The 23,396-nt window shown below is 43.7% G+C and overlaps 1 protein-coding gene across 1 annotated transcript in view; it reads right to left on the minus strand.

Moving 5' to 3' along the window:
- Positions 1–23,396, minus strand: part of LMF1 (lipase maturation factor 1) — a 364,576-nt gene that overhangs the window by 230,812 nt on the left and 110,368 nt on the right. The window contains 1 exon segment of the mRNA XM_038420733.2: positions 12,134–12,282. Coding sequence (XP_038276661.1) covers positions 12,134–12,282 — 149 coding nt within the window.

The raw sequence follows: 23,396 nt of genomic DNA on the forward strand, positions 1-23,396 counted from the left end.
TGCAGATTCATCCTCCAGAAGTAAAGGGACACCTCCATCCCCCGCCCCAGAGGTGACTGCTTGCTTGCTTTGCACCGTTACCCAAGACAAAGGGCCGGTACTGCCAACCTTTTAGATGGCATAACACTGCATATTTCACGGGGCTGTTGGGAGGATTTCTTAGGGAATGGGCCTGATCCCTCTTTCACTTATACTGGTGTAAATCTGGAGAAATGCCACCAAAATCTCTGGAGTTAAACACCTGTTTGAGATCAATGTAAGCGAGAGGAGAATTGGGTCCAAAATTAACAAAGCCCCTGAAAGTACTAAATGTGCTGTTATTCACAGGAAGGCACAAAAGGAGAAGGAACGGCCTGTTTTGCAAGGCAAAATGTTCCTGCACTGTTTCTGAGCCCAGTAAGCGCATTAACACAAAGCACTCAGAAGTCTTCCTCCTACCTTCTAGGTTTATGTGCATATGAGCCATATAGCTAGAAAGATTAAATAGATCAGACAGCTCCAGGGGTTCTCAACCTGGAGGTTACAAACAGGCTTGCGACCACCCCATCCCTCTCTTATTGCTAAATGGGGGACCACCAAGATGGGATCAGAGTACCAGCGTGGAAATGGAGGTTGCAGCATGGAAAAGGCTGAAAACCACTGGTCTAGTCCTTCAAGACTTAGACTTATCCTCTTTTTAACCAAATCACCAAAGATGTGGAAGATGGAATGGAAGAAGATCCTCTAACAGCTGTGTTAAATATCTATTGACAATTCAATAGAGAACGAAATAATACGTCACTTAAATATCCAAACTTCTAGTTCTCCAAAAAGCTTCTGTTGTGCAAACTGAGAATCAAATTTTGGAAGCTGAATAACAAGATGCAACTATCCCCAAGTTCTGAATTCACTTTTAAACCACACAAAGCTCTAAAAATCTATATTAGCTGTTTAAAAAAAACCCCAAAACAAACTGTAAAATAACAACCTTTCTTTAGTTGGAGAAGCAGCATGTTTCACTGGACCCCTGCAGACCTATCGGACTGCGATTTTGGAGACCCGAGTTCTGCTCCCATCTCAGATGCTCACCTGTTCTGTGACTTTGAGCTAGTCACACACACTCTTCTTTGTGCCAATGTTTTCCCCTCCTATCATTAGTGTGTCATCTCTCTTGTAACGTCTTCAAGGCAGGGATTGTTTCTTATTGTGTGTTTGTACAGCACCTATCACAACCACTCTGCTCTCAGTTGGGTCCTCTAAGTGCAACTGTAATACAACCAATAAATGTGTGCTAAGCTAAACCATGGTGTATTATGGTGAGGTATAGGTTCATTTTGATGTTTATAGGGGCTTCGCATTTGAATCAGCCATTGAAGTGGGACAGCAGGTGAGTGGTGCCCTCTTCCATACGCTATTTTTTGTGAAGTTTTGAAGCTTTCAATATATTGAGCTTTCAGGGCTTTTTTAAAAAATATAATTTTTGAATAGGACACTTCAGTTTTAAGAAATCAAGAATATGATATAGCACAAACTAACCTCACTGGGCGTTGCAACACACATCGCCGAGTTTCGGTTTAAAGCAGAAAATTGTCTCCTTTGTTTTTCTTTACCATTAGTCAATCATGCTGCAGCCTTGGCCGCTCTCCTTCAGGAAGTCATTAGAGGGGGGTAAGTGGTTACGGGAAGCCCTCGAACGTGTGGTTAATACATTCTGGCAAGATCAACAACAATGAACATGCAAATTCAGGGTGAGCAAACAACAAAACTTTCACCCTACCCCTCCATTCTTTCAGTTCAGAATTCCGTGGTACCCAGTGATCACAGAACAAGTTGCCTATCTGCTCTTTGAAGGGACTGATACAGAAAGGTTGCCATGGATTTAAGGGCATCAACATTTGTTTTGGCGCAAAGTTTGTAAGTGTTTACATGTGTGCGAGCACTTGAAGTGCAGCCCTGTTCTGAAACAGAGTATGGAAAAAGTAGACAAACAGAATACACTGGAGGAAAAAACCTTGGAAACGCAATTCACGCCCTTGCTTCTTGAACAATATAGGAATCGGTCCCACTCTCCTTATTTCAGAAAAAGAAAAACTACTGAGTGGAAAACATACTACTGACAAAGAGCATCAAGAGGATCTGCAACAAGCAAATGTTCCTGAAATTATGAAGGCAGATTGTCCTTTGGGGGAGGAGGGAAATGGTGCTAGGGCTAGCAAGAGCAAACCAACAAAACCCCAAAAGAAGTAAAGCATACTGCAAATCAGAAGAAGACTCCATATTAAAGCTGACCATCTGGTTTCAACCTCAGAGAGATGTTATATCGAAACATTTGTACTGAGCTCATTACTGGAGTGTTTGAGGCTAAAATTTCCAGCTTGGTTGTCGAAAGTTAGTCTCCTAAACCCATATTTAGGTGCCTAACTGGAAGTGGCCTGATTTTCAGAAGCACAGAGCTCTTCTACATAAGCATCCAACTATGTACGGTGCATAACAGTGATCAAGCCTGGAGAGCATGGATGTGAGAGTCACCTAGGCCAAAGCAAGATTAAACAGTCTCCTGGCCAGCCACCAGTGTTTTTGAGTGCAGCTCTCTGGGTTATCAGGAAGCAAGGAGGCGCCCAGGCAGACACCAAAGCTGCAGACTATCCTAACAACCCAGGCTGTCTCCTTGATGGAGAGTGATGCTATGAAAGTGGCACGTGCTTCTCTGTTCTCAGATGTATTGCATCTGATTCTGATTCAACCAGATATGCTGCATCAGATTGCTGAACTGAACCAGGCTTTCAGAGACCGTGGCATCTGATGTGGAGCTGGGTATCACCTGTGTATCACTGGTATTCGACCAGCGATCCTTCGCAAAGTCCCCTAGTCTGGGAATTGAATGGGGATGGGGGGAGTGGATTTATCTCTGGGGTGAGGGGCTCCACAGGTGAAGGCTCTGGCAGCTGAGGAGCCCTTTTGCTCTCCTCCCCAAGCCAAAACTTCCACAGAAAACACTGCAGGATGGTGAAGAAAACTCCGTGAGTTTCCACTGGGGAGGAAAGAGGAACAGGCAGGGGTTTGGACCCCAGATAATGCAGATCTCAGCAAGGATCTGCTGGAGACCAGGGACATCTGTGCAGCACCCTAATGTCCGCCACAATCCCCGCTTTGGCCCCCTGAAGTGCTCCCTGTCAGCACAGCTCCAGTGGGAGGGCTGTCCATTACCCCCGAGCTTCTTTTAAAAGCAAGTGCCACAGCCTAGAGGGGGTCAGTGGAACAGGGAACAGATTCAGTCTTAGATGACTCCTCATACAGATACAATGGGGGTTGCAAGCCCCGCAGTTCTCCCCCTTCACACACATGGCACCGGTCCCCACTTCCTGGAAGACTCACTGCAGGTATGGCCCAAGAAAAATTAGCCACCTTCAAGCATTATCTCCCCATTCTGCATAGGAAGGTGTGGTCGCTCATGTACACACCCTAGCCCTTATTAATCCTCCTGTACATATCAGGATATTCAGGGTCTGATCCTGACCATCCAACGCTTCATGGGTTTCCCTCATTACTCTTCATAACATGAAGCCACAGTCACAAACCCACAGCACAGAGCCACAGACGAGGAAATGTTCTTGGCTGAAATCCAGCAAACTTCTTACGTAGAATAGACTTGATCACTGTACAGTCATTTTTTAATATTGCACTTCGTGTGAGTTACCTAAAGTCAATCACAAGATGAGAAATCCAGAGAATGCGCAAGGGAACTCCACTTGCTTGGAAGATGAGATTTTTACAAGGACATTTTATCTTGGTCAGCTAGAGGAATAGGTGAATAACCAAAGAGGAAATTCTAACGTGAATTTTTTGTTACATAGAATATCCTCCAATCCCACCCATGGGAAGCCTTCATTCAGTCCACGTTTGTGCATATGTTTCAGCTCCTGCCAGGATTAGAGCAGAAATCAAAGATTGCGCTGGAACAGGTGCACATATGGTCTGGGAGGAAACTTTGGTTTCACGCGTTAAACTTGCTTTCCAGGTCCTGTCAGCCTCATTATCCCAGCCCAGAAGGAAACGTACATATGTTTGGGCACTGAAACATTAAAGGTATCATCAATCACTGATTTCCACTTGGTTGGATTAGATCCTTCTTTTAATGACCTTTCCATCTTTTGCTCTAAGATGCCTGCTACTTATATATCAACAAGCAAGACGTAAGAAGTCACTCCAGGGGCAACATCTATTTTGCTCAGGGCTCTCTTTAAAACTAACTGGAGAGTTATTACTCTCTAGATAACAGTGAGAAACAGAACTGAGATAACTCAGCGGTATCAGAGTGCATGCAACTTTTTCATGACGCATTATATCAAATGTGTCACATAAGGCAAAATACATTATACAATTAACAAGAAAGGAGCAGAGCATTCACAGAACTAGACTTGCATTTTAAATGAAACATGGGAAACAAACTTGCTGATAAGATACAATTTGCCTGTAATTCCCATGCCATGGACTCTGTCAAGCTTTTAAAGGCCAGGTAACTGGAATTTGAGAAGTTGGAAGCTTTAAGGCCTGAGAAAAGGAGTTACAATAAGAACCCAGGAAAGAGTTTGCAATTTGCGATTCCGTACAGAAAAAAGAGGCCAGATCCTCAAGATATCATAAGGAAAGAGTGTCTTTCCTTTGGACTGAAATGTGTTGCGGCTTGGCACAGTATTTATATTCATGCACTGCAAAGTGCCAAGCAAACTGTTGGCACTAAGCAAATAATAATGAACCCCATCCTTTTGTTCAAAAGTCATTGTTCTAAAAAGTTCTAAGAACTATTCCAAGATCTTATGCTTGGCCTCTGGAGGGTTAAAATAGCCTCCTGCTCTGTGTTTTACCTGCATTTTGTCATATATTTAATGTTCTATCAGTCTTGGATGAGGACCCAGCATGTTGTTCGTTTTAAGAACACTTTTGCTGCAGATTTAACCAAACGCAAAGATGGTACCAAGGTGAGATTTCTAAAGATAGCTACAGCACTCGACCCAAGATTTGAGAATCTGAAGTGCCTTCCAAAATCTGATTGGGATGGGGTGCGGAGCATGCTTTCAGAAGTCTTAAAAGAGCAACACTCTGATACGGAAACTACAAAACCCAAACCACGAAAAAAGAAAATCAACCTTCTGCCGGTGGCATCTGACTCAAATGATGAAAATGAAAACGCGTTGGTCGGCACTGCTTTGGATTGTTATTGAGCAGAACCAGTCATCAGCATGGATGCATGTCCTCTGGAATAGTGGTTGAAGCAGGAAGGGACAGATGAATCTTTAGCACTTCTTGCGGCTGCAACAGTGCATTGTGAATTCCTGGTCTCACTTTCAGGTGATATTGTAAACAAGAAGCGGGCAGCATTATCTCCTGCAAATGTAAACAAGCTCGTTCATCTGAGCGATTGGCTGAACAAGAAGTAGGACTGAGTGGACTTGTAGGCTCTAAAGTTTTACATTGTTTTATTTTTAATGCATTTATTTTTTGTACATAGTTCTACATTTGTAAGTTCATCTTTTATGATAAAGAGATTGCACTACAGTAGTACTTGTATTAAGTGAATTGAAAAATACTATTTCTTTTATTTTTACAGTGCAAAATATTTATAATAAAAAAAATATAAAGTTAGCAACTATCACTTTGTATTCTGTGTTGTAATTGAAATCAATATATTTGAAAATGTGGAAAACATCAAATATTTATATAAATAGTATTCTATTATTGTTTAACAGCGCAATTGATTTTTTTAATCATGCGATTAATCATGATTAATTTTTTTAATCGCTTGACAGTTCTAATTAAAAACACAAATTGTCAACATCATGTCAAAATATACCAAGTGAATATCTTTACATCAATAAACCATACCTGTTTTTACTATTCATTCACTAGCCCATTTGTAACAAGCCTCATTCAGAAGCCTAAATCGCTGGATTTTTAATCTAAAACTCTCAAGCAACATTTTTCTTACTTTGCCTATCTATAAATTTTTATTATTAATCCATGAAAACATTTTATCATCGGTTCATGTGTGTATCAACACTTACCGATAAATAATCTAATCCTTCCAAGCTTAGAGATAAAGCATTATTTCTTAGGGCCTATTCCAGGTGCCAGCAGTAGCATCTCCCCTGTGAAATACAGTAAGACTGGTTCAAAGCAGGAAAGGAGCTATGAACTGTTCAAGCTGTGTGTAGCGTAACAATGACAAGCTCTGAGATGCCTTTATGGAGGAATTTTTATTGGAACCTTTGTGCCAACTTGTGCATCTCTGCTATCGAGCTTTCTGGGAGCTTACTTCTAACAGGTTTAATAAGTCTTCAGAAACCCCTGATTTACAGTCTCTTTACATTTTGCAGCAGTATGATGTAGGCAGTCAAAACACTTCTTGGCGTTTACTTTTCATTGGTTTCCCATTGTTCTAGCCTCCCATACTCCGTAATGACACAGCTGCATGGGATATATTGAACAAGGTACTTTAGAGCCCCAAAACCAGCTTAACCCAACCACTAGATAATACCTTCTGCACAGGGGAACCCTCCGATGTTACAGAACCACTGAAACTGCTCCTACACCACTCCTAGACTTTGCAAGGGGTCTGGCTAGAGAAAAGGAGCCTTTACAAGGCATCCTTACATTCCAGGAGTCTGGCTGCTGAATTGCCCCCCAGGGACCATACTGGGTAGGACTTGACAGGCTGGCTCTACGGAGTATGACCTTGTCAAATCCAGGAATGGGTTTGGCCTCTTACAGCCTATCCTAAATCCATCCCCATGCTGCAATGGAAATACTATTTTTCCTTAGAAATATTTTGGTTTTCCAATTGCATCCCTCCAACATAAGGAATATATTACTGGCCACTACAGAGTAATGGCTGGAGGGGCCTACAGAACATACTACTCACACTGAAGTTCTCTGCAGAAAGAAAACTCTCACCACACAGCCACAGAGTCATGAAACATACAGACTGCATTTGATCAGTTAAAGGACTAGCAGATTAGGCAGCAAGGCCCAGTCCTGCTAGATGCTGAATGCTCTCAGCTCCCATCAACTCACCTTGCAGGAGACACTCAGCACCTCAAGAGACTGGAACCGTTGATGTCATGAGACAGTTATGCAACGCCAAAGAATTTCATTAAAGGTCAGTCAGCACCAAGTTATTGCACTTAGTAAACTTTAATAACTTAGACTGTGGCTGCCTGCACCAGAGTAATGGGTAAACCATGCTGGTCAGCTACTAAAGTAGTTATTCTAGGTTTATAAAGGAGAGTACAGGAAATTTAATTTGTAATAAGACTTGGATGGATATTTATAGCAGGTTGGGAGCCTTCATCCCTATTTCCCAAATGCTTGCTACACGTACCTGAACCTATTCTAAAATTCACACTCCAGTGCTGGCGACTATATTTCACCTTTATTTCTGCACTGAACCTGTGCAAATCCCCCGTCGCCAGGACACCTGTTACACCTGAGTCAAAGCCCTCTAAGAGATTCTGAGAGACAACTCCCACGCAAATTAATGGAGAGTTGCAGCAGAAACTTTCAGAATAAATGGGGGTTGGGCTCTCCCTTGGGCTCCTTTGTGGGGCAGGAGATACTCCAGTCCAGGGGTGGCCAAACTTACTGACCCTCCAAGCGGCATACGACAGTCTTCAGAAGTTCAAGAGCTGGGGCACACCTGTCGGGGCATGGGACTTCTGCCCTGCAGGAGGCACCCATTGGGGCTTGGGACTCCAGCCCCACTCCTGCTGAAGCCCTGAGTCCCTGCAGGTGCCTCCCACGTGGCTGAATCCCTGAGACCCTCCCCACCCTGGTGGGCAGAAGCCCCTAGTCCCACTACCCCACTGCAGGACAGAAGCACTTTAACTGTAAAAGAGCCACATGCGGCTCATGAGCCGCGGTTTGGCCACCCTTGCTCTAGTCAGTTTTTGAAAAACTTAACTTCCGCCAACTTATAATAAAAGAGTGCTAAAGCAATGCAATGAACAGCACGATATTTTCTATAACCACAGCTACTTTTAACAGCAGAGGGTTTCAAACTCGCTTTTTTTCAAACTGAGCTTTATTAACTGTGGATGGCATTTGTTCAGCATGGGTCTTGGTTCTACAGCCCTTCCTCTGGCTAAACTCCCAGTGACTGAGCAGCTTTGGCTAGGAGAAGCATGCGAGACTGGTCCCTATAGCCATATTCTAAGCTACCATTTTAAACAGGTTTTTTTTAATAATCATTTTAATTGTAAATTAAAAGGTGTTCAGATTTTGCTTTGTATGGGTCCCAATTTCCTCGTTGGCCAAAAGGACGGCTGGCTAGATGCAAGATTTTTCAAGGGTGCTAAATGGAAGACTGTGGAGGGTGCTAGCTGCCTTTACCACATTGTCCCTTCAAACAAAACCAGTGATACAAAAGTCTCTGAAAAGATAACTGGGGAAAGGCAAAGCTGCAGTTAAGTAAATGATGGCAGAATCGCAGAAGAGTGAAGGGTTTGGGTGTCGAGAAATCTTGTGAGAACAAGCTCTCAAAGATCTCTCTCTCTGTCTCTCTCAATGACTCTGACCTGAACAAAACTTGCATACAGTAATTTACTGTTCTTCATACTCTGCCGGCACAATAACGTGCAGTGGGTACATGCAAGTTGGGGGAAAAATAGTCAAGGACAGAAAAGTTAATGGATTTTTTTTTTTTTTAAATTCCAGAGTCTCCTTTTGAGTTTGGTTTGAGCAATGGGTAAAGATATAACATGGCTACCATTTTATCTGAACAGGTTTGCCCAGTCTAACCTGGCACAGGAAAATTGTTGCATATTGCAGAATTTAAAGGGCAGTAATTGTTTTTACACTTGCTTCCTATATGAGGTTGGTTAGCGAATGCCAGGCCCAGCCCAAAAAAAAAAAAATTCATGTCCAGAGCTTGGAAAGAAAACACCGAACTTGATTCAAAATTCCCAATTGGCAAGTACATGTATACATGTGTGTGTTTCTTTGGTTTGCTCTCTGGTTACCCCCACTCTCTCAAATGTCTAGCATCTCATTATGCAGATAAATGATTCCAAGTTTTCTTCACATCTTTAACTGATTTGACAGCCATTCGTGTGTTCCTTGCAGTCTTGGATGCTGGCGACAGAAAATAACCACTCTGGATCACTTTAGTTTTATGAGAAAAAGAAATTTCTCAAGGTCCATGTGTGGGTTGATGGAAATTTAACAAATAACTTCAGTCTCTCCTCCCAAATTCAAATCTATTTGCACCAACTGACTGACCTGTGAACCACCTCTCTCTTGATTCATTTCAAAAGGTTTCTTTACACAGGAATTTTCTCAGCAGGAAGTCACAGAACACACTTAGAGCAGAGAGAAGTTTTGTTACAAGCTTTTGAAAAGAGAGGCAAGAAAGCAAAAACACAGGCAGTCTGCTATTAAACCTGGTTAAAACAAAAATACCATCCATTTAAGAAACTTCCAATCCCACGTCCCACTTTGCTACGGCCTTTCCTCCCCAGCTTGAAAAAAATCATGATTTGTACAGGTCAGAACTGGAGTAGGTTTTGGAGTGAAACAAATGTAAATAAATAGTTACACTGCAGTTTCATTTTTGCATCTTGTTACGAGTTCCTACATCACAAGGGGATGGGGGAAAGCTCTAATGCGCAAATCATTGATATTTGCAACAAAGGTCACCATCTCTGACAGTCAAGAGTCATCAGGATCAGTTCAAGCAAATCTGAGGCCCCCATGCAGAGCCGTCTGACTGGGTCCCTTAGTTCCAAGGGTTATGAGTCAAGTGTCCAACCTCCACCTTTCCCACAACCTGCCCCAGTTTCATATGCTATGGAAGCTTGGAGGAGGAGAGCAGACGGGTGAATTTCCTGGAGGAGGACAGAGCAGGTCTCTCAAATAGAAAGTAAGGGAGGGAAATCTGTGAAACTACACAGATGACCCACAATAAAGGGGGGGGGGAGACTTCATGAGTCCCCAGGAGGCTTAAGTTATTGCCACCACAGAGCTCTGAGTACAGCACAAGGTAGCTCATACGTCACACTACACAGCACAAAAGCTGGACAGTAAACAGGAGAGCAGCATTTCAGCCTGGATCTGACCAGATGGGGCCTCTATGCCCTGGGGGGCTGCTGCAGTGCCCCACTAGCAGCTCTGCAATACTTTGCTTCAGGATGCTGACATTCCAGCAGAGCTTATGCACAATTAGTTACAAATTCATTGCTAGTTTACGGTAGGTATTTTATAGATGCTACTTCCCCCTTTTCCTTTCCACAGTCTCAGAGACGGTGTACTAACTTCCGCTTGGATTTCAGACTTCATTGTTATCGCCACTTTTCCACAGTCAGTAGGAAAACCACAGGGACCTCCTGTTTTAGTTAATTCCCATCCTCTCCCTTATATATCCGTGATCTTGCTGATAATCATTCCAGTCACTTTTCTAATAGCGTTTCTCCCATCTGTCACCAACAGGAAGACTCCATGGCACAGACTGCGAGACTGCTATCATGTTTTCATCTATCTACCTAGGTACACCCAAGCCAGAATATCTTCTTTGTCATGAATGTACCGAATCTTTGTTCAGCCCAGTACAGAGATCTTTACATTCGCTTCGTCTTTCCCATCTGATCTCGGGCGCTGCCAAATAAGACTTCAAAGCTTTTCAGTCTACAAAAGTCAGCTTTCTTAAGAGCCCAAGTTTCCATCCTTTAAAGTATAGTTGAGATTACACATGCATCAAACAGCCTTAACTTTGAGATAAGGTGGTCTTTAAAGCCGTGTTGAGGTTGTTCTTGGTGCCAATGTCCATGCTTATCCCTCTTTTAATTTATTTATACATTACTATATATAAAGAGAGATTGATTTCTCAAAATGGAGATTATCTTGTATGCTCAAAGCCTAATAATGAATAATGGCATGGTTTGTATAGCATATTTCAACAAGAAAGTTCTCAAGGCACTCGAGAGGCATTACAAACATGACTCAATCCTATAAACTCTTCCTCAGTTGAGCATTCTCAACACACAATTGCATTAAAGTCAATAGGATTACTTGCATGAGTAAAGGCATCTCATGTGAATAAGGGTTCTCAGAATCAGGCTGACTTGTTTTGAGCTGGGAAGTCTCATTTAGATGCAACAAACATACCATGTGTGTGCAACAAACACACAGTGTGTATTTCCCAACACAAAAACACATCTGCAAACCTCACTACTATTACTACTCCGGTTATACTTCTTTCAAGACATTAGGCCTAAAGCAAACATAGCTGGTGTCAGGTTTTTAAGTCTGGAGGTGAAGACCTTAACAACTCCATATTGTCTACATTTGGTATCAGTTCCAGGCTCCCTTGAACTTTAGTGTGGGAGAGAGGTTTTCCAAAGCTGAACACAAATGGGGACCCAAAAACTCCAATGTGGCCTCGGGCTAATTCTTGAGCTAAGATCCAAGAACCATAGGGTGTCCAAAATTCTTTTTAGCTCTAAATGTTGTGCCCAGGCCCAATCTTTAATTTTAATAAAAGAAACATCTGTTGCTAATGGGTTCTTTTGCTTTCAAGACTCTTGGGCATCTCCATTCGGAACTGACAGCGGTGCAGCAATTGCTACATTTGACAGCGTAAGGCCTCGAGAGTGATATTTCAATAAGGTATGCAAAGAACGGGGTACAGCTCCTGCTTGAGGATTTCACACTGGTGTTCTCACCAACATGCTGAAAATCATGTTTCAGAACCTTCAAAATCACTTTACAAAATATTTTTAAGGGACAAGCTTTCAAAGCTAATGACTTCACTCCTTCCCCGCCCACTCCATTAAAATTGTAATAGCAGTGCTAAAATGTTAATATACATTCCTAGTCCTGTATCTGTTGATCTCGTTAAAGGCAGACACCAGTAACAAGCTGAAAGATTCAATGAAACAGAACACCAAATATTTCCTCCTGCATTCTCCTTGGTTATAACCAGAGACCATCCTAAACTACAGAACATAAAAAAAATATTATACCAGTTACAGGAAGCAAGTGGGTTTTCTGCCAGGATTAAAACATTTAGAATTAGCTTCTCTAGTAAAATTTAAAGAGATAATCTTCTTTTCCTAATATGATCTCAGAAGTCTACAGAAGCATAAGTGCTTATAGTTCCACTTACCGCTCCAAGCATGATTCTGAAAATGAGCCATCGAAATCCCCAGATGACAATTTGGGAAGGCGGAGTGTCGCTAGGTAACTGGGAGAGAGTCCAGAGAGGGCACAGGAATATTCCTAAGAACCCCGTTTCCAGAAGCTGAGATTCCCATCCTAAAGCGGAAATAAGAGAAATGGTTTGGCTGTTAATTACCCTTCAAGAAATTTTAAGCATGTGAGAAGCAGAATATAAAAATCCTATGAAATTACTGATTTAACTTGATGATCCTTAGTTACTCAACTCTCTCTGAACACACCTCACATGCAGATGGAATTGAAGTTACATACAATTAAAACTGCTACACCTTAAAAACAATCAAATCACACTTCCGACTGAAAGCGGTACCAACTAACATTGTGTATGCCATCTGCAACTGTAACTGAAAGGGATTAGAGAGAAAAAACTAGAGAATGGAGATTTTTGTTTGTTCCTACTACAGCCCCATGCACATTTTGTGAGTATTTAGCTTTGCTGTTTTCCCTCTGTTGCTAAGCCTGTCAAAATTTCACCTTTTATGTGGGTTTTCACAAGCGAGAGAAAAATATTTTTAAAAAACCATAGGAAAATATGATTACAAAACCATAGGAACTGGCAGTAAAACCCAAGAACAGCAGTAATCCTGGCCATAATTTATCTCTTTAGATTTCAAATTGGCTGTGTCCCTTTAAAATATTAATTCACCGAGAAATGCTGTAGTCTCTAATTTTTTAGGGGAGGAAAAACACAAAAGGGTAAATGGCATGCTGACGGTACTGTAGTAGCTGACTGCTGAAAATGAAAAGTCATATTACCAGAGTACTACAGTCTAGAGCAATCTCAGCTTCACAACAGAGAACCCTTTACAGTTTAGCAAATATACGTAAAATGTATGTTCAGGACTCCATGTTTCAAAGTCTAGTTCCCAGGGCCTCTATGGAGATCAAAATTTGCTTTTCATTTTATTTAATCATAATAGTTTAGGTTGCTACATTCTGCTAAGGACAAATTCTGATTCAAAAATCCAAAGGTTTCTCAGTATTGTCCTGTCAACTGCTGGTCTCAAATGTTTGCAACATCTAGCTGATTAGGTTAGAACAAACGATCGCACCTTTCCCCTCTAATACATAGGCAGAGAAGGCACTCTGTTATTGAGATATACTGTACCCAACAAAGGCTCAGCACTTTTATTCAGGTTTCAGAGTAGCAGCCGTGTTAGTCTGTATTCGCAAAAAGAAAAGGAGTACTTGTGGCACCTTAGAGACTAACGAATTTATTTGAGCATAAGCTTTCGTGAGCTCCGATGAAGTGAGCTGTAGCTCACGAAAGCTTATGCTCAAATAAATTTGTTAGTCTCTAAGGTGCCACAAGTACTCCTTTTCTTTTCACTTTTATTCAGATCGCCCTCTACTGGTGGTGCAGAGATCACTTTTAGCTCTACTGATAGGGCCCCAAAGATTTCATCTGAAAATTGGGGATGAGTAGAAGGCTGTGCATGAGCAAATTCCTTAATTAGGTGTCCACTTCAGGACTTGGGTTTTGCAGACACCCCCACACCCCGGATACCTGCCTCCGATACCTATTTCTGCTGTCAGCTTTGTTGCTGCATGAGACAGGAGAGTAGCCAGCTTGCTCTCCAATAGCGGTGTTGACTCTGCTGCAGGGATGAAGAGAATTAATTAATTTGCTTTGGTTAAACTCTAGGTGTAAGACTTACTGAAGCCTGGGGAGCAGCTATGTTGAGTGAGAAGCTGGATTTTTTAACCCTTTCCATCCTGTAGCTATGCTTGATGATTCTTTTAATTACCAGGATATTTTAAAAGGCAGAATAGCATTGAAAATGTAATGTCTTCATTTTTGTCCTCAAAAATGGCCTGAAATCTGCTTCTTGCTCACACTCTGCTATTGCTTAAAAGCCACAAAGTTTGCTAAACACACGTAGAAGACTTTTCTTTCTGAATGTTACGCCCCTGACATCATGAGCCACATTCTGCCCAACAGGCATACGTGGCAGAGGTCCCATTGACTTTAGTGTAGCTACGCCAGCTGACACCCAGAGAGTACCCAGCCCTATATCTTGGAGAGTATGATCAAAAATTCTATTAAGGCTTAGGCATTATCAACCTTAGCATAAAACTATCAAGGTTTCTGAACCATAAGGTAAATGCTTCCTTAACCGCAGTTCTATGAATAAAGGCTAAAGGGTCCAATTCTTCCCGTGTGTCTGTTTTATACTCTACTGGCCTCAGTGGAATTATTCCAGATCTATACTAGTAGAACAGAGCTCAAAATCCATCCTTGTAACCATATTGTGAAGCTGTTACCCAAGTTATTTTATACATTGGAGACATTCAGGTAAGGCCTCCTTTATGCAAATCTGGATTTTGCATTCTGTTTTTGCAGTGTACCCAGTATAACTATTGAAATGATTATTCAGAAGGAGCAACAACAACAAAGCTGTTACGTGCTGACAGATGAAGTCAAACTCGACTGGATCTTTTGCCATGAAGTGAAGGACACTATGAAGCAACTATGAAGAATATCTGTGCAAGAACCAAAGTAAAGTCTGCTCCAGTAGTTTTACCCTGAACCACAAATATATTTGTGTTTGCAAGTTTTTCCATGAAATATTGTTCTACCCTGAAGCTGCACAGAAGTATGCTAAATGACTGAGTCAAAGCAACTTTTTCTTGTACTTGCGTACCTGTAACTGTTTTAGGTAAACACAACTATGGCGTTATGGAAATAAAGGTTTACATCCATTTAATGTCTACCTCGAACGCATGCCTTGTTATGTACAACAAAACAATGGTCATCTCTTGAAATCACAAAGATGTAGGGATCTATACAGCAATGGACTTCTGTGGATGCCAGCTGCATAGCTGATCTGAGCTAATTTACTGATGTCAGTTTGGAGCCGTGTATAGGGCAAAGACTGAGCCCTGGTCTACACTAGATGTTGAGGTCAAATTTAGCAGTGTTAAATCGATTTAACCCTGCACCTGTCCACATGACGAAGCCCTTTTTTCGACTTAAAGGGCTCTTAAAATCAATTTCCTTACTCCATCCCCGACAAGGGGATTAGCGCTGAAATCGGTTTTGCTGGGTCGAATTTAGGGTACTGTGGATGTAATTAGATGGTATTGGCCTCTGGGAGCTATCCCAGAGTGCTCCATTGTGACTGGTCTGGACAGCACTCTCAATTCAGATGCACTGACCAGATATACAGGAAAAGGCCCGCAAACTTTTGAATTTCAGTTTCCTGTTTGGCCAGTGTGGCAAGCTGCAGGTGACCATGCAGAGCTCATCAGCAGAGGTGACCATGATGGAGTCCCAGAATCGCAAAAGAGCTCCAGCATGGACCGAACGGGAGGTATGCGATCTGACTGCTGTACGGGGAGAGGAATCCGTGCTACCAGAACTACATTCCAGTTTTCGAAATGCCAAAACATTTGTCAAAATCTCCCAGGACATGAAGGACAGAGGCCATAACAGGAACCCGAAGCAATGCCGCGTGAAACTTAAGGAGCTGAGGCAAGCCTACCAGAAAACCAGAGAGGCGAATGGCCACTCTGGGTCAGAGCCCCAAACATGCCGCTTCTATGATGAGCTGCATGACATTTTAGGGGGTTCAGCCACCACTACCCCACCCATGTTGTTTGACCCCTTCAATGGAGATGGAGGCAACATGGAAGCAGGTTTTGGGGACGAGGAAGACGATGATGAGGAGGTTGTAGATAGCTCACAGCAAACAAGCAGAGAAACTGGTTTTCCCAACAGCCAGGAACTGTTTCTCATCCTGGACCTGGAGCCAGTACCTCCTGAACCCACCCAAGGCTGCCTCCTGGACCCGCCAGGCAGAGAAGGGACCTCTGGTAAGTGTACCTTTTAAAATACTATACAAGGTTTAAAAGCCAGCATATTTAATGATTAATTTGCCCTGGCATTCATGGCTCTCCTGGATATACCCCAAAGCCTTTGCAAAAGGTTTCTGGGGAGGGCAACGTTATTCCATCCACCATGGTAGGATACTTTACCACTCCAGGCCAGTAGCACGTACTCGGGAATCATTGTAAAACAAAGCATTGCAGTGTATGTTTGCTGGCGTTCAAACAACATCCGTTCTTTATCTCTCTGTATTATCCTCAGGAGAGTGATATCATTCATGGTCACCTAGTTGAAATAGGGTGCTTTTCTTAAGGGGACATTCAGAGGTGCCCGTTCCTGCTGGGCTGTTTGCCTATGGCTAAACAGAAATGTTCCCCGCTGTTAGCCACATGGCGGTGGGAGGCAAAATGCAACCTTGTAACGAAAGCACATGTGCTATGTATGTAATGTTAACAGCAAGGTTTACCGTGAAAGAGTGTACCCATTGTTCTATAAAATGTGTCTTTTTAAATACCGCTCTCCCTTTTTTTTGCTCCACCAGCTGCATGTGTTTCAAGGATCACAGGATCTTCTCCTTCCCAGAGGCTAGCAAAAATTAGAAGGCGAAAAAAACGCACTCGCGATGAAATGTTCTCTGAGCTCATGCTGTACTCCCATACTGACAGAGCACAGACGAATGCGTGGAGGCAGACAATGTCAGAGTACAGGAAAGCACAAAATGACCAGGAGGAGAGGTGGCGGGCTAAAGAGAGGGCTGAAGCTGAAAGATGCTGGCAGCATGATGAGAGGAGGCAGGATTCAATGCTGAGGCTGCTGGAGGATCAAGTCAATATGCTCCAGAGTATGGTTGAGCTGCAGTAAAGGCAGCAGGAGCACAGACCGCCGCTACAGCCCGTGTAACCAACCACCCTGCTCCCCAAGTTTCATAGCCTCCTCACCAAGACGCCCAGGAACCCGGTGGGGGGGCCTCCGGCCACTCCACCCCAGAGGTTTGCCCAAGTAACAGAAGGCTGGCATTCAATAAGTTTTAAAGTTTTAAACTTTTAAAGTGCTGTGTGGCCTTGTCCTTCGCTCCTCCACCACCCCTCCTGGGCTACCTTGGTAATTATCTCCCTATTTGTGTGATGAATTAATAAAGAATGCATGAATGTGAAGCAACAATGACTTTATTGCCTCTGCAAGCAGTAATCGAAGGGAGGTGGGGAGGGTGGTTAGCTTACAGGGAAGTAGAGTGAACCAAGGGGCGGGGGGTTTCATCAAGGAGAAACAAACAGAACTTTCATACCGTAGCCTGGCCAGTCATGAAACTGGTTTTCAAAGCTTCTCTGATGCGCAGCGCGCCCTCCTGTGCTCTTCTAACCGCCCTGGTGTCTGGCTGTGCATAACCAGCAGCCAGGCGATTTGCCTCAACCTCCCACCTCCCCATAAACGTTTCTCCCTTACTCTCACAGATATTGTGGAGCGCACAGCAAGCAGTAATAACAGTGGGAATATTGGTTTCGCTGAGGTCTAACCGAGTCAGTGAACTGCACCAGCGCGCTTTTAAACGTCCAAATGCACATTCTACCACCATTCTGCACTTGCTCAGCCTGTAGTTGAACAGCTCCTGACTACTCTCCAGGCTGCCTATGTATGGCTTCATGAGCCATGGCATTAAGGGGTAGGCTGGGTCCCTAAGGATAACTATAGGCATTTCAACATCCACAACAGTTATTTTCTGGTCTGGGAAGAAAGTCCCTTCCTGCAGCTTTTGAAACAGACCAGAGTTCCTGAAGATGCGAGCGTCATGTACCATCCCACGTTGATGTTGGTGAAATGTCCCTTGTGATCCACCAGTGCTTGCAGAACTATTGAAAAGTACTCCTTGTGGTTTATGTACTCACTGGCTTGGTGCTCCGGTACCAAGATAGGGATATGGGTTCCGTCCATAGCCCCACCAGTTAGGGAATCCCATTGCAGCAAAGCCATCCACTATGACCTGCACATTTCCCAGGGTCACTACCCTTAATATAAGCAGATCTTTGATTGTGTTGGCTACTTGCATCACAGCAGCCCCCACAGTAGATTTGCCCACTCCAAATTGATTCCCGACTGACCGCTAGCTGTCTGGCGTTGCAAGCTTCCACAGGGCTATTGCCACTCGCTTCTCAACTGTGAGGGCTGCTCTCATCCTGGTATTCCTTCACCTCAGGGCAGGGGAAAGCAAGTCACAAAGTTCCATGAAAGTGCCCTTACGCAGGCGAAAGTTTCGCAAACACTGGGAATCATCCCAGACCTGCAACCTATGCGGTCCCACCAGTCTGGGCTTGTTTCCCAGGCCCAGAATCGGCATTCCACCGCATAAGCCTACCTCATTAGCACCATGATGCCCACATTGCCAGGGCATGTGCTTTGAGAGAAGTCTGTGTCCATGTCCTCATCACTCTCGTAACCGCGCCGACATCGCCTACTCACCCGGTTTCACTTTGCCAGGTTCTGGTGCTGCATATACTGCTGGATAATGCATGTGGTGTTTAATGTGCTCCTAATTGCCAAAGCGATCTGAGCAGGCTCCATGCTTGCCGTGGTATGGCGTCTGCATAGAAAAAAGGTGCGGAACGATTGTCTGCTGTTGCCCTGACGGAGGGAGAGGCGACTGACAACATGGCTTACAGGGTTGGCTTACAGGGAATTAAAATCAACAAAGGGGGTGGCTTTGCGAGAAACTGAATGGCCGCCTCAAGGATAGAACTCAAAACCAGGTTTAGCAGGCCGCTGATTTCACAGAGGGAGGGAGGGAAGGAGAAAATGAATACAAAACAAATCTGGTCTATTTCTTGTTTTGAGCAACTTCGTCTATCTTTATACATCTTGCTGGCAGCAGACTGTGCAGTACGACCGCTAGCCATCATCACCTCCTGGGTGCTCGGCCGAAGACAGTATGACTGCTGGCCATCTCTTCTGCTGGCTGCAGATTAAAAGACAGTGCACTGCCGGTAGGACTCAATCGCCATGAGACGAAACAAGGGAAATGACCTGGCTGAGTCACTCCCATGTTTGCCCAGGCGCCCGGTTAAAAGAGCACCCGGGACTACGTTGAAGACGGCTACCAGTCATACTGCACTGTCTGCTGCCTAAAGGCAATAAACTGCTGCTGTGTAGCAATGCAGTACCACGTCTGCCAGCACCCAGGAGACATACGGTGATGGTTAGCTGAGTGGGCTCCATGCTTGCCGTGGTATGGCATCTGCACAGGTAACTCAAGAAAAAAAAGGTGCAAAACGATTGTCTGCCCTTGCTTTTATGGAGGAAGGGGAGGGAGGGAATGGGGGCCTGACGATATGTACCCAGAACCACCCGCGACAATGTTTTAGCCCCATCAGGCACTGGGATTTCTACCCAGAATTCAAATGGATGGTGGAGACTGCAGGAACTGTGGGATAGCTACCCACAGTGCAAAGCTCCGGAAGTCGATGGTTGCCTCGGTACTGTGGACACAGTCCGCCGACTACATGCACTTAGAGCATTTGTGTGGGGACATGCACACTCAACTGTATAAAAACGCTTTCTACAAAACCGACTTCTATAAATTCGACCTAAATTCATAGTGTAGACATACCCTGAGGAGCCCTGGGTATTATTCCTAGATCTGCTACTGGCTTGCTGTCTGACTTTGAGGAAATCACTTAATCCCTGTCTTGTTAGGCAAAACAGGTGTGTTTCAATAACGTTAACTCAATCAAGTTAGCTTCTCACAATTGAAAAGCTCGCTCTCCCACTCCAAGTGACAACATAGCCATCTAACATGGCTTCAAACATGTTACCAGGGCCACCTGGGGGGGGGGGTGGCAAATGGGGCAGTTTTTAAGCCAGGTGCCCCGTCCTTCAAAAAGGCCTACAAACTGACTGGTGCTGCGACCTGGCACCCAGGATCACAACACCATTTAGTAAATTTGGCCCGGCAGCCCCTCTGTCATGAGAGAAGGGTGGCTGAGCCAAACCTGAGTGGAGTTGTGACCCTGCGTGTCATGACCCTTGGAGCCAGGCCCAGCATCACAGGACAGGAGTTCACTGCGGGCTCACCCTCTAACCCCCTTCCCATTTCCATCCACCACCCCTCAGTGACAGTTTTTTGGGAGAGGGGCTCACTTTCAGATTTTGCCCTGGGCCCCAAAAAACCTCTCTGCATTCCGGACATTTGCCTGCATGTTAATGAGCATTCAGAGGGGTTTTAAATCCTGTCTAGACAAGGCCTACGTGCCTTAATTGCCCCATCTTTAAAATGAAAGACCAATACTTACTCATCTATGAAACATCAATGGGTGAACAAGAGTGGAGGCTGCTGTCTGCTGAAGACCCGCCAGTGTATCGGTAGCATAAACCTCAGAATTATTATTATTGCGTATTTATAGAGCAGTAGCACTCATCACAATTGACAGCCCACAGTTGTAGGTGATGTACACACGTGAGCTATTATAACTGTGGATATTCTTGTTGTTCGTTTTGAATAGTAGATGGGCTTGCAAGTTTTAAATCTAAAATCCCCAAGCCCTGACCATCCACATGTGTAAGGAGTTTGATTTAAAAAGCTTTGTAATGCCACCTCTGACATAACAGAATATGGACAAGCTAACCAGGTAAGTCAATGTGAGCAGCTGCTTTGCAAGATTAATGAGGAAAACACATTTAGAGTTAAAGTTTGCCTGCATGGTTGTACCCCAGATGACACATTGGACCCCTGGGGAGGATCAGGCATAACCTGACTAGCTGCCCAGGGACGTGCAAGGGGAGAGCGAGGTGAGACTGCTGGCAATGCCAACAACCCCATGAGGGTTTATTATGGGGCACAGTGAGAACAATGCAATGAAAGTGCCCATTGTGCAGACTGCGACAGGTATGCCAGGAAAGGTGGTGATTAATTCTGTGGCACAACAAGGATTGCTCCAGACAAACTTCTAGTGGCTAGTATGTCTCTCAAAGGTGTAATACCTCCAGGCAGTGCCATTTGGGAAGAGGTCCAGATATACACACACATATCCACACATACACGACTAGAGGCTTCATTAAAGTTTTACAACTCTGATAAATATGTCAAGGAAGAAGATATAGCACCAAGATCTGGTGCGAGTTACACTAGTGTGAATATGGAGTAATTCCTTTAAAGAGACAGTAATGTACTGGATTTATACCACTGTGAGCAGAAATTGGTACATAATCTTTAGCAAGGCTTCTCTCCTTCACCTTTGGTTAGATAGGCAAATAAGGCATCTGTTGTTGAAAATGAGCTAATTATTTCTAGCTCTGATGAGGCACCTGATAGCACATCTGGTCTAGGTGATTAAAATTCAGGATTTGGCAAAAGAGCAAAATCTTACGTTTAATTCACTTTCAAATAATCATAACAATAATCACAGAAACACTTTGTTCCTAACCTGTAGTGATTTTTTTTAAAATGATTGAGTGATGAATGAATATAAAAAAAATCCCCATCTTTTTCCATATATCCTGTGGTTTCTGGGATAGATACTGAACTGCCAAAATAAGCGCTTCTGTGGAGAGAAGTGAAGTATATTGTTATAAAAGCAGCTGCACAGAAAAGCAATGGCTAATGCAGAATGTGAAAGGTTAATTGTTTCTAAATCCAGCAACAAATAGCAGTTATGGGTCTAACTGGCACCAAAATGATAGTATATCTCGCTAGCTTCAGCCTGCACAAGAATCCCACTGTTATCAGCGTTTTCATATGTTAATCACCACGCTCCCTTGCAGACATACACTATACACGTTGGATATACGGGTAAGAGGGCATAAGACTTTACATTTCTAAATGGCCTTCATATCCTTCTGTTGGCATTTTCCTCCATGCAGTAATATAACATTTTACCAGACAGTGTGGAAAGGAAGGTTACTTAGTGTACTGGTCACTAAAATGCTAGAGGAAGATGCACTGAGCCAACAAATAATTCAATGTTATGTATTTCTTATGTATTATATATTTTGTGATGCATACAAAGGCACAAAGGAAGTGGAAGCCATCTTGGTGTGTGGCTAGCCCCAGAAGTGGGTCAATACACCCTGCACCTGTGTTTCTTGTTCCAAAGCTACAAGTTTAAATCCTGGCACCACCATCTGGGTACCATTCCAACAGTATAATCTGGTCTGAAACATGCCAGAAAGGGGGATGGCTCAGTAATGTAACCGGAGGCAGAGACATCTTATTGATGAACAAGAGCGGAGTAAACAACTCCCCCACCCTCCGCCCCCAGCTGTTGTTAGAAAACTCTTAAATTACCCATTGCTGACAACGGGCGCAGCTGAGCCGGCGATGAACACAGTTTAAGAACAAGTGCAGCCAAGGACAAACAGCGGTCAGCACCATTTCAGAAGCGTTCGTTAAAACCTGCTCAGTTTGCAGTGAAATTGCGTTCAGCTCCAGTTGACCTGAACCCATTGATAGCGATGGATAATTTTGTTAGTGCACACAGAGCTTTAGTGTCATGCGGTACTTGCCGAGATCTGAAATTAACGTCAGAAGCACTGGCGCAGGAAGGAGTGATTACTATAAATGAGATACCCAGGCTCACTGATTTATTAACAACCCCCTTCCTGATACCCTGAATGTCTACAGCTTGGTAACCTGGGCACAGATACTGGTTTTCTTGACCATCACACACAATCCTATAAATCTTCAGGTCCTCAATTCATCACCATCACCTTTCCAAGCTCCAGTCCTCCCCTAATGTCCATCCAATCCTCTTCACCAGCCTTAAATCGCTTTCTAGAGGTAAGCGGGTATTGTAAGATGTGTGCAGTAAGGTTATGTCTCTGGTTCTCACTGTGGTGTTTCCTCCTACCTTAACATTACCAGCACTCTCCCCCCTGGTTTGGATCTTACCATCTCACTCATCTCTGGTGGAAGCTTTCTACTTCTTCCTCGTGTCACTTCCACTTTAGCATGAAGCAAGGTTCACCACTTGGTCCTCTTTTCACCTCCAATTAGCTTTCCCTACCAAGATGTTTCCCTGCTAGCTCCAGCCTTGTACCTCTGATCTTTAAGGATGGCACCAAAGTTTGCTCCCTTTTCTACCCTCTCTCCATATTGGATTTGTTCTTTCTTGGCCACTACATGACTCCATATACCACCAAAATGCCCCAAAGGCTGAAGTCCTCTTGGTTAAAATAGAAATTTCATCCCATATCTATGACTTCACTGGCTCTTGCCTCAACTTTGCTGTGAAAATCAGAAATCATCTTTGGACTCTGAATATTAATTTTTCTTTTACATTTTATTTTGCACTTCATGTGCTCATAGCCACCTCCTGAATGCTGCTGGAAGTTGCCCTGATCTTGCCTCCCGTAAAGCTCTAGTTCATGGTCTAATGCA

Source organism: Dermochelys coriacea, chromosome 10 (assembly GCF_009764565.3).
Source record: "Dermochelys coriacea isolate rDerCor1 chromosome 10, rDerCor1.pri.v4, whole genome shotgun sequence".
Lineage (NCBI taxonomy): Eukaryota > Metazoa > Chordata > Testudines > Dermochelyidae > Dermochelys > Dermochelys coriacea.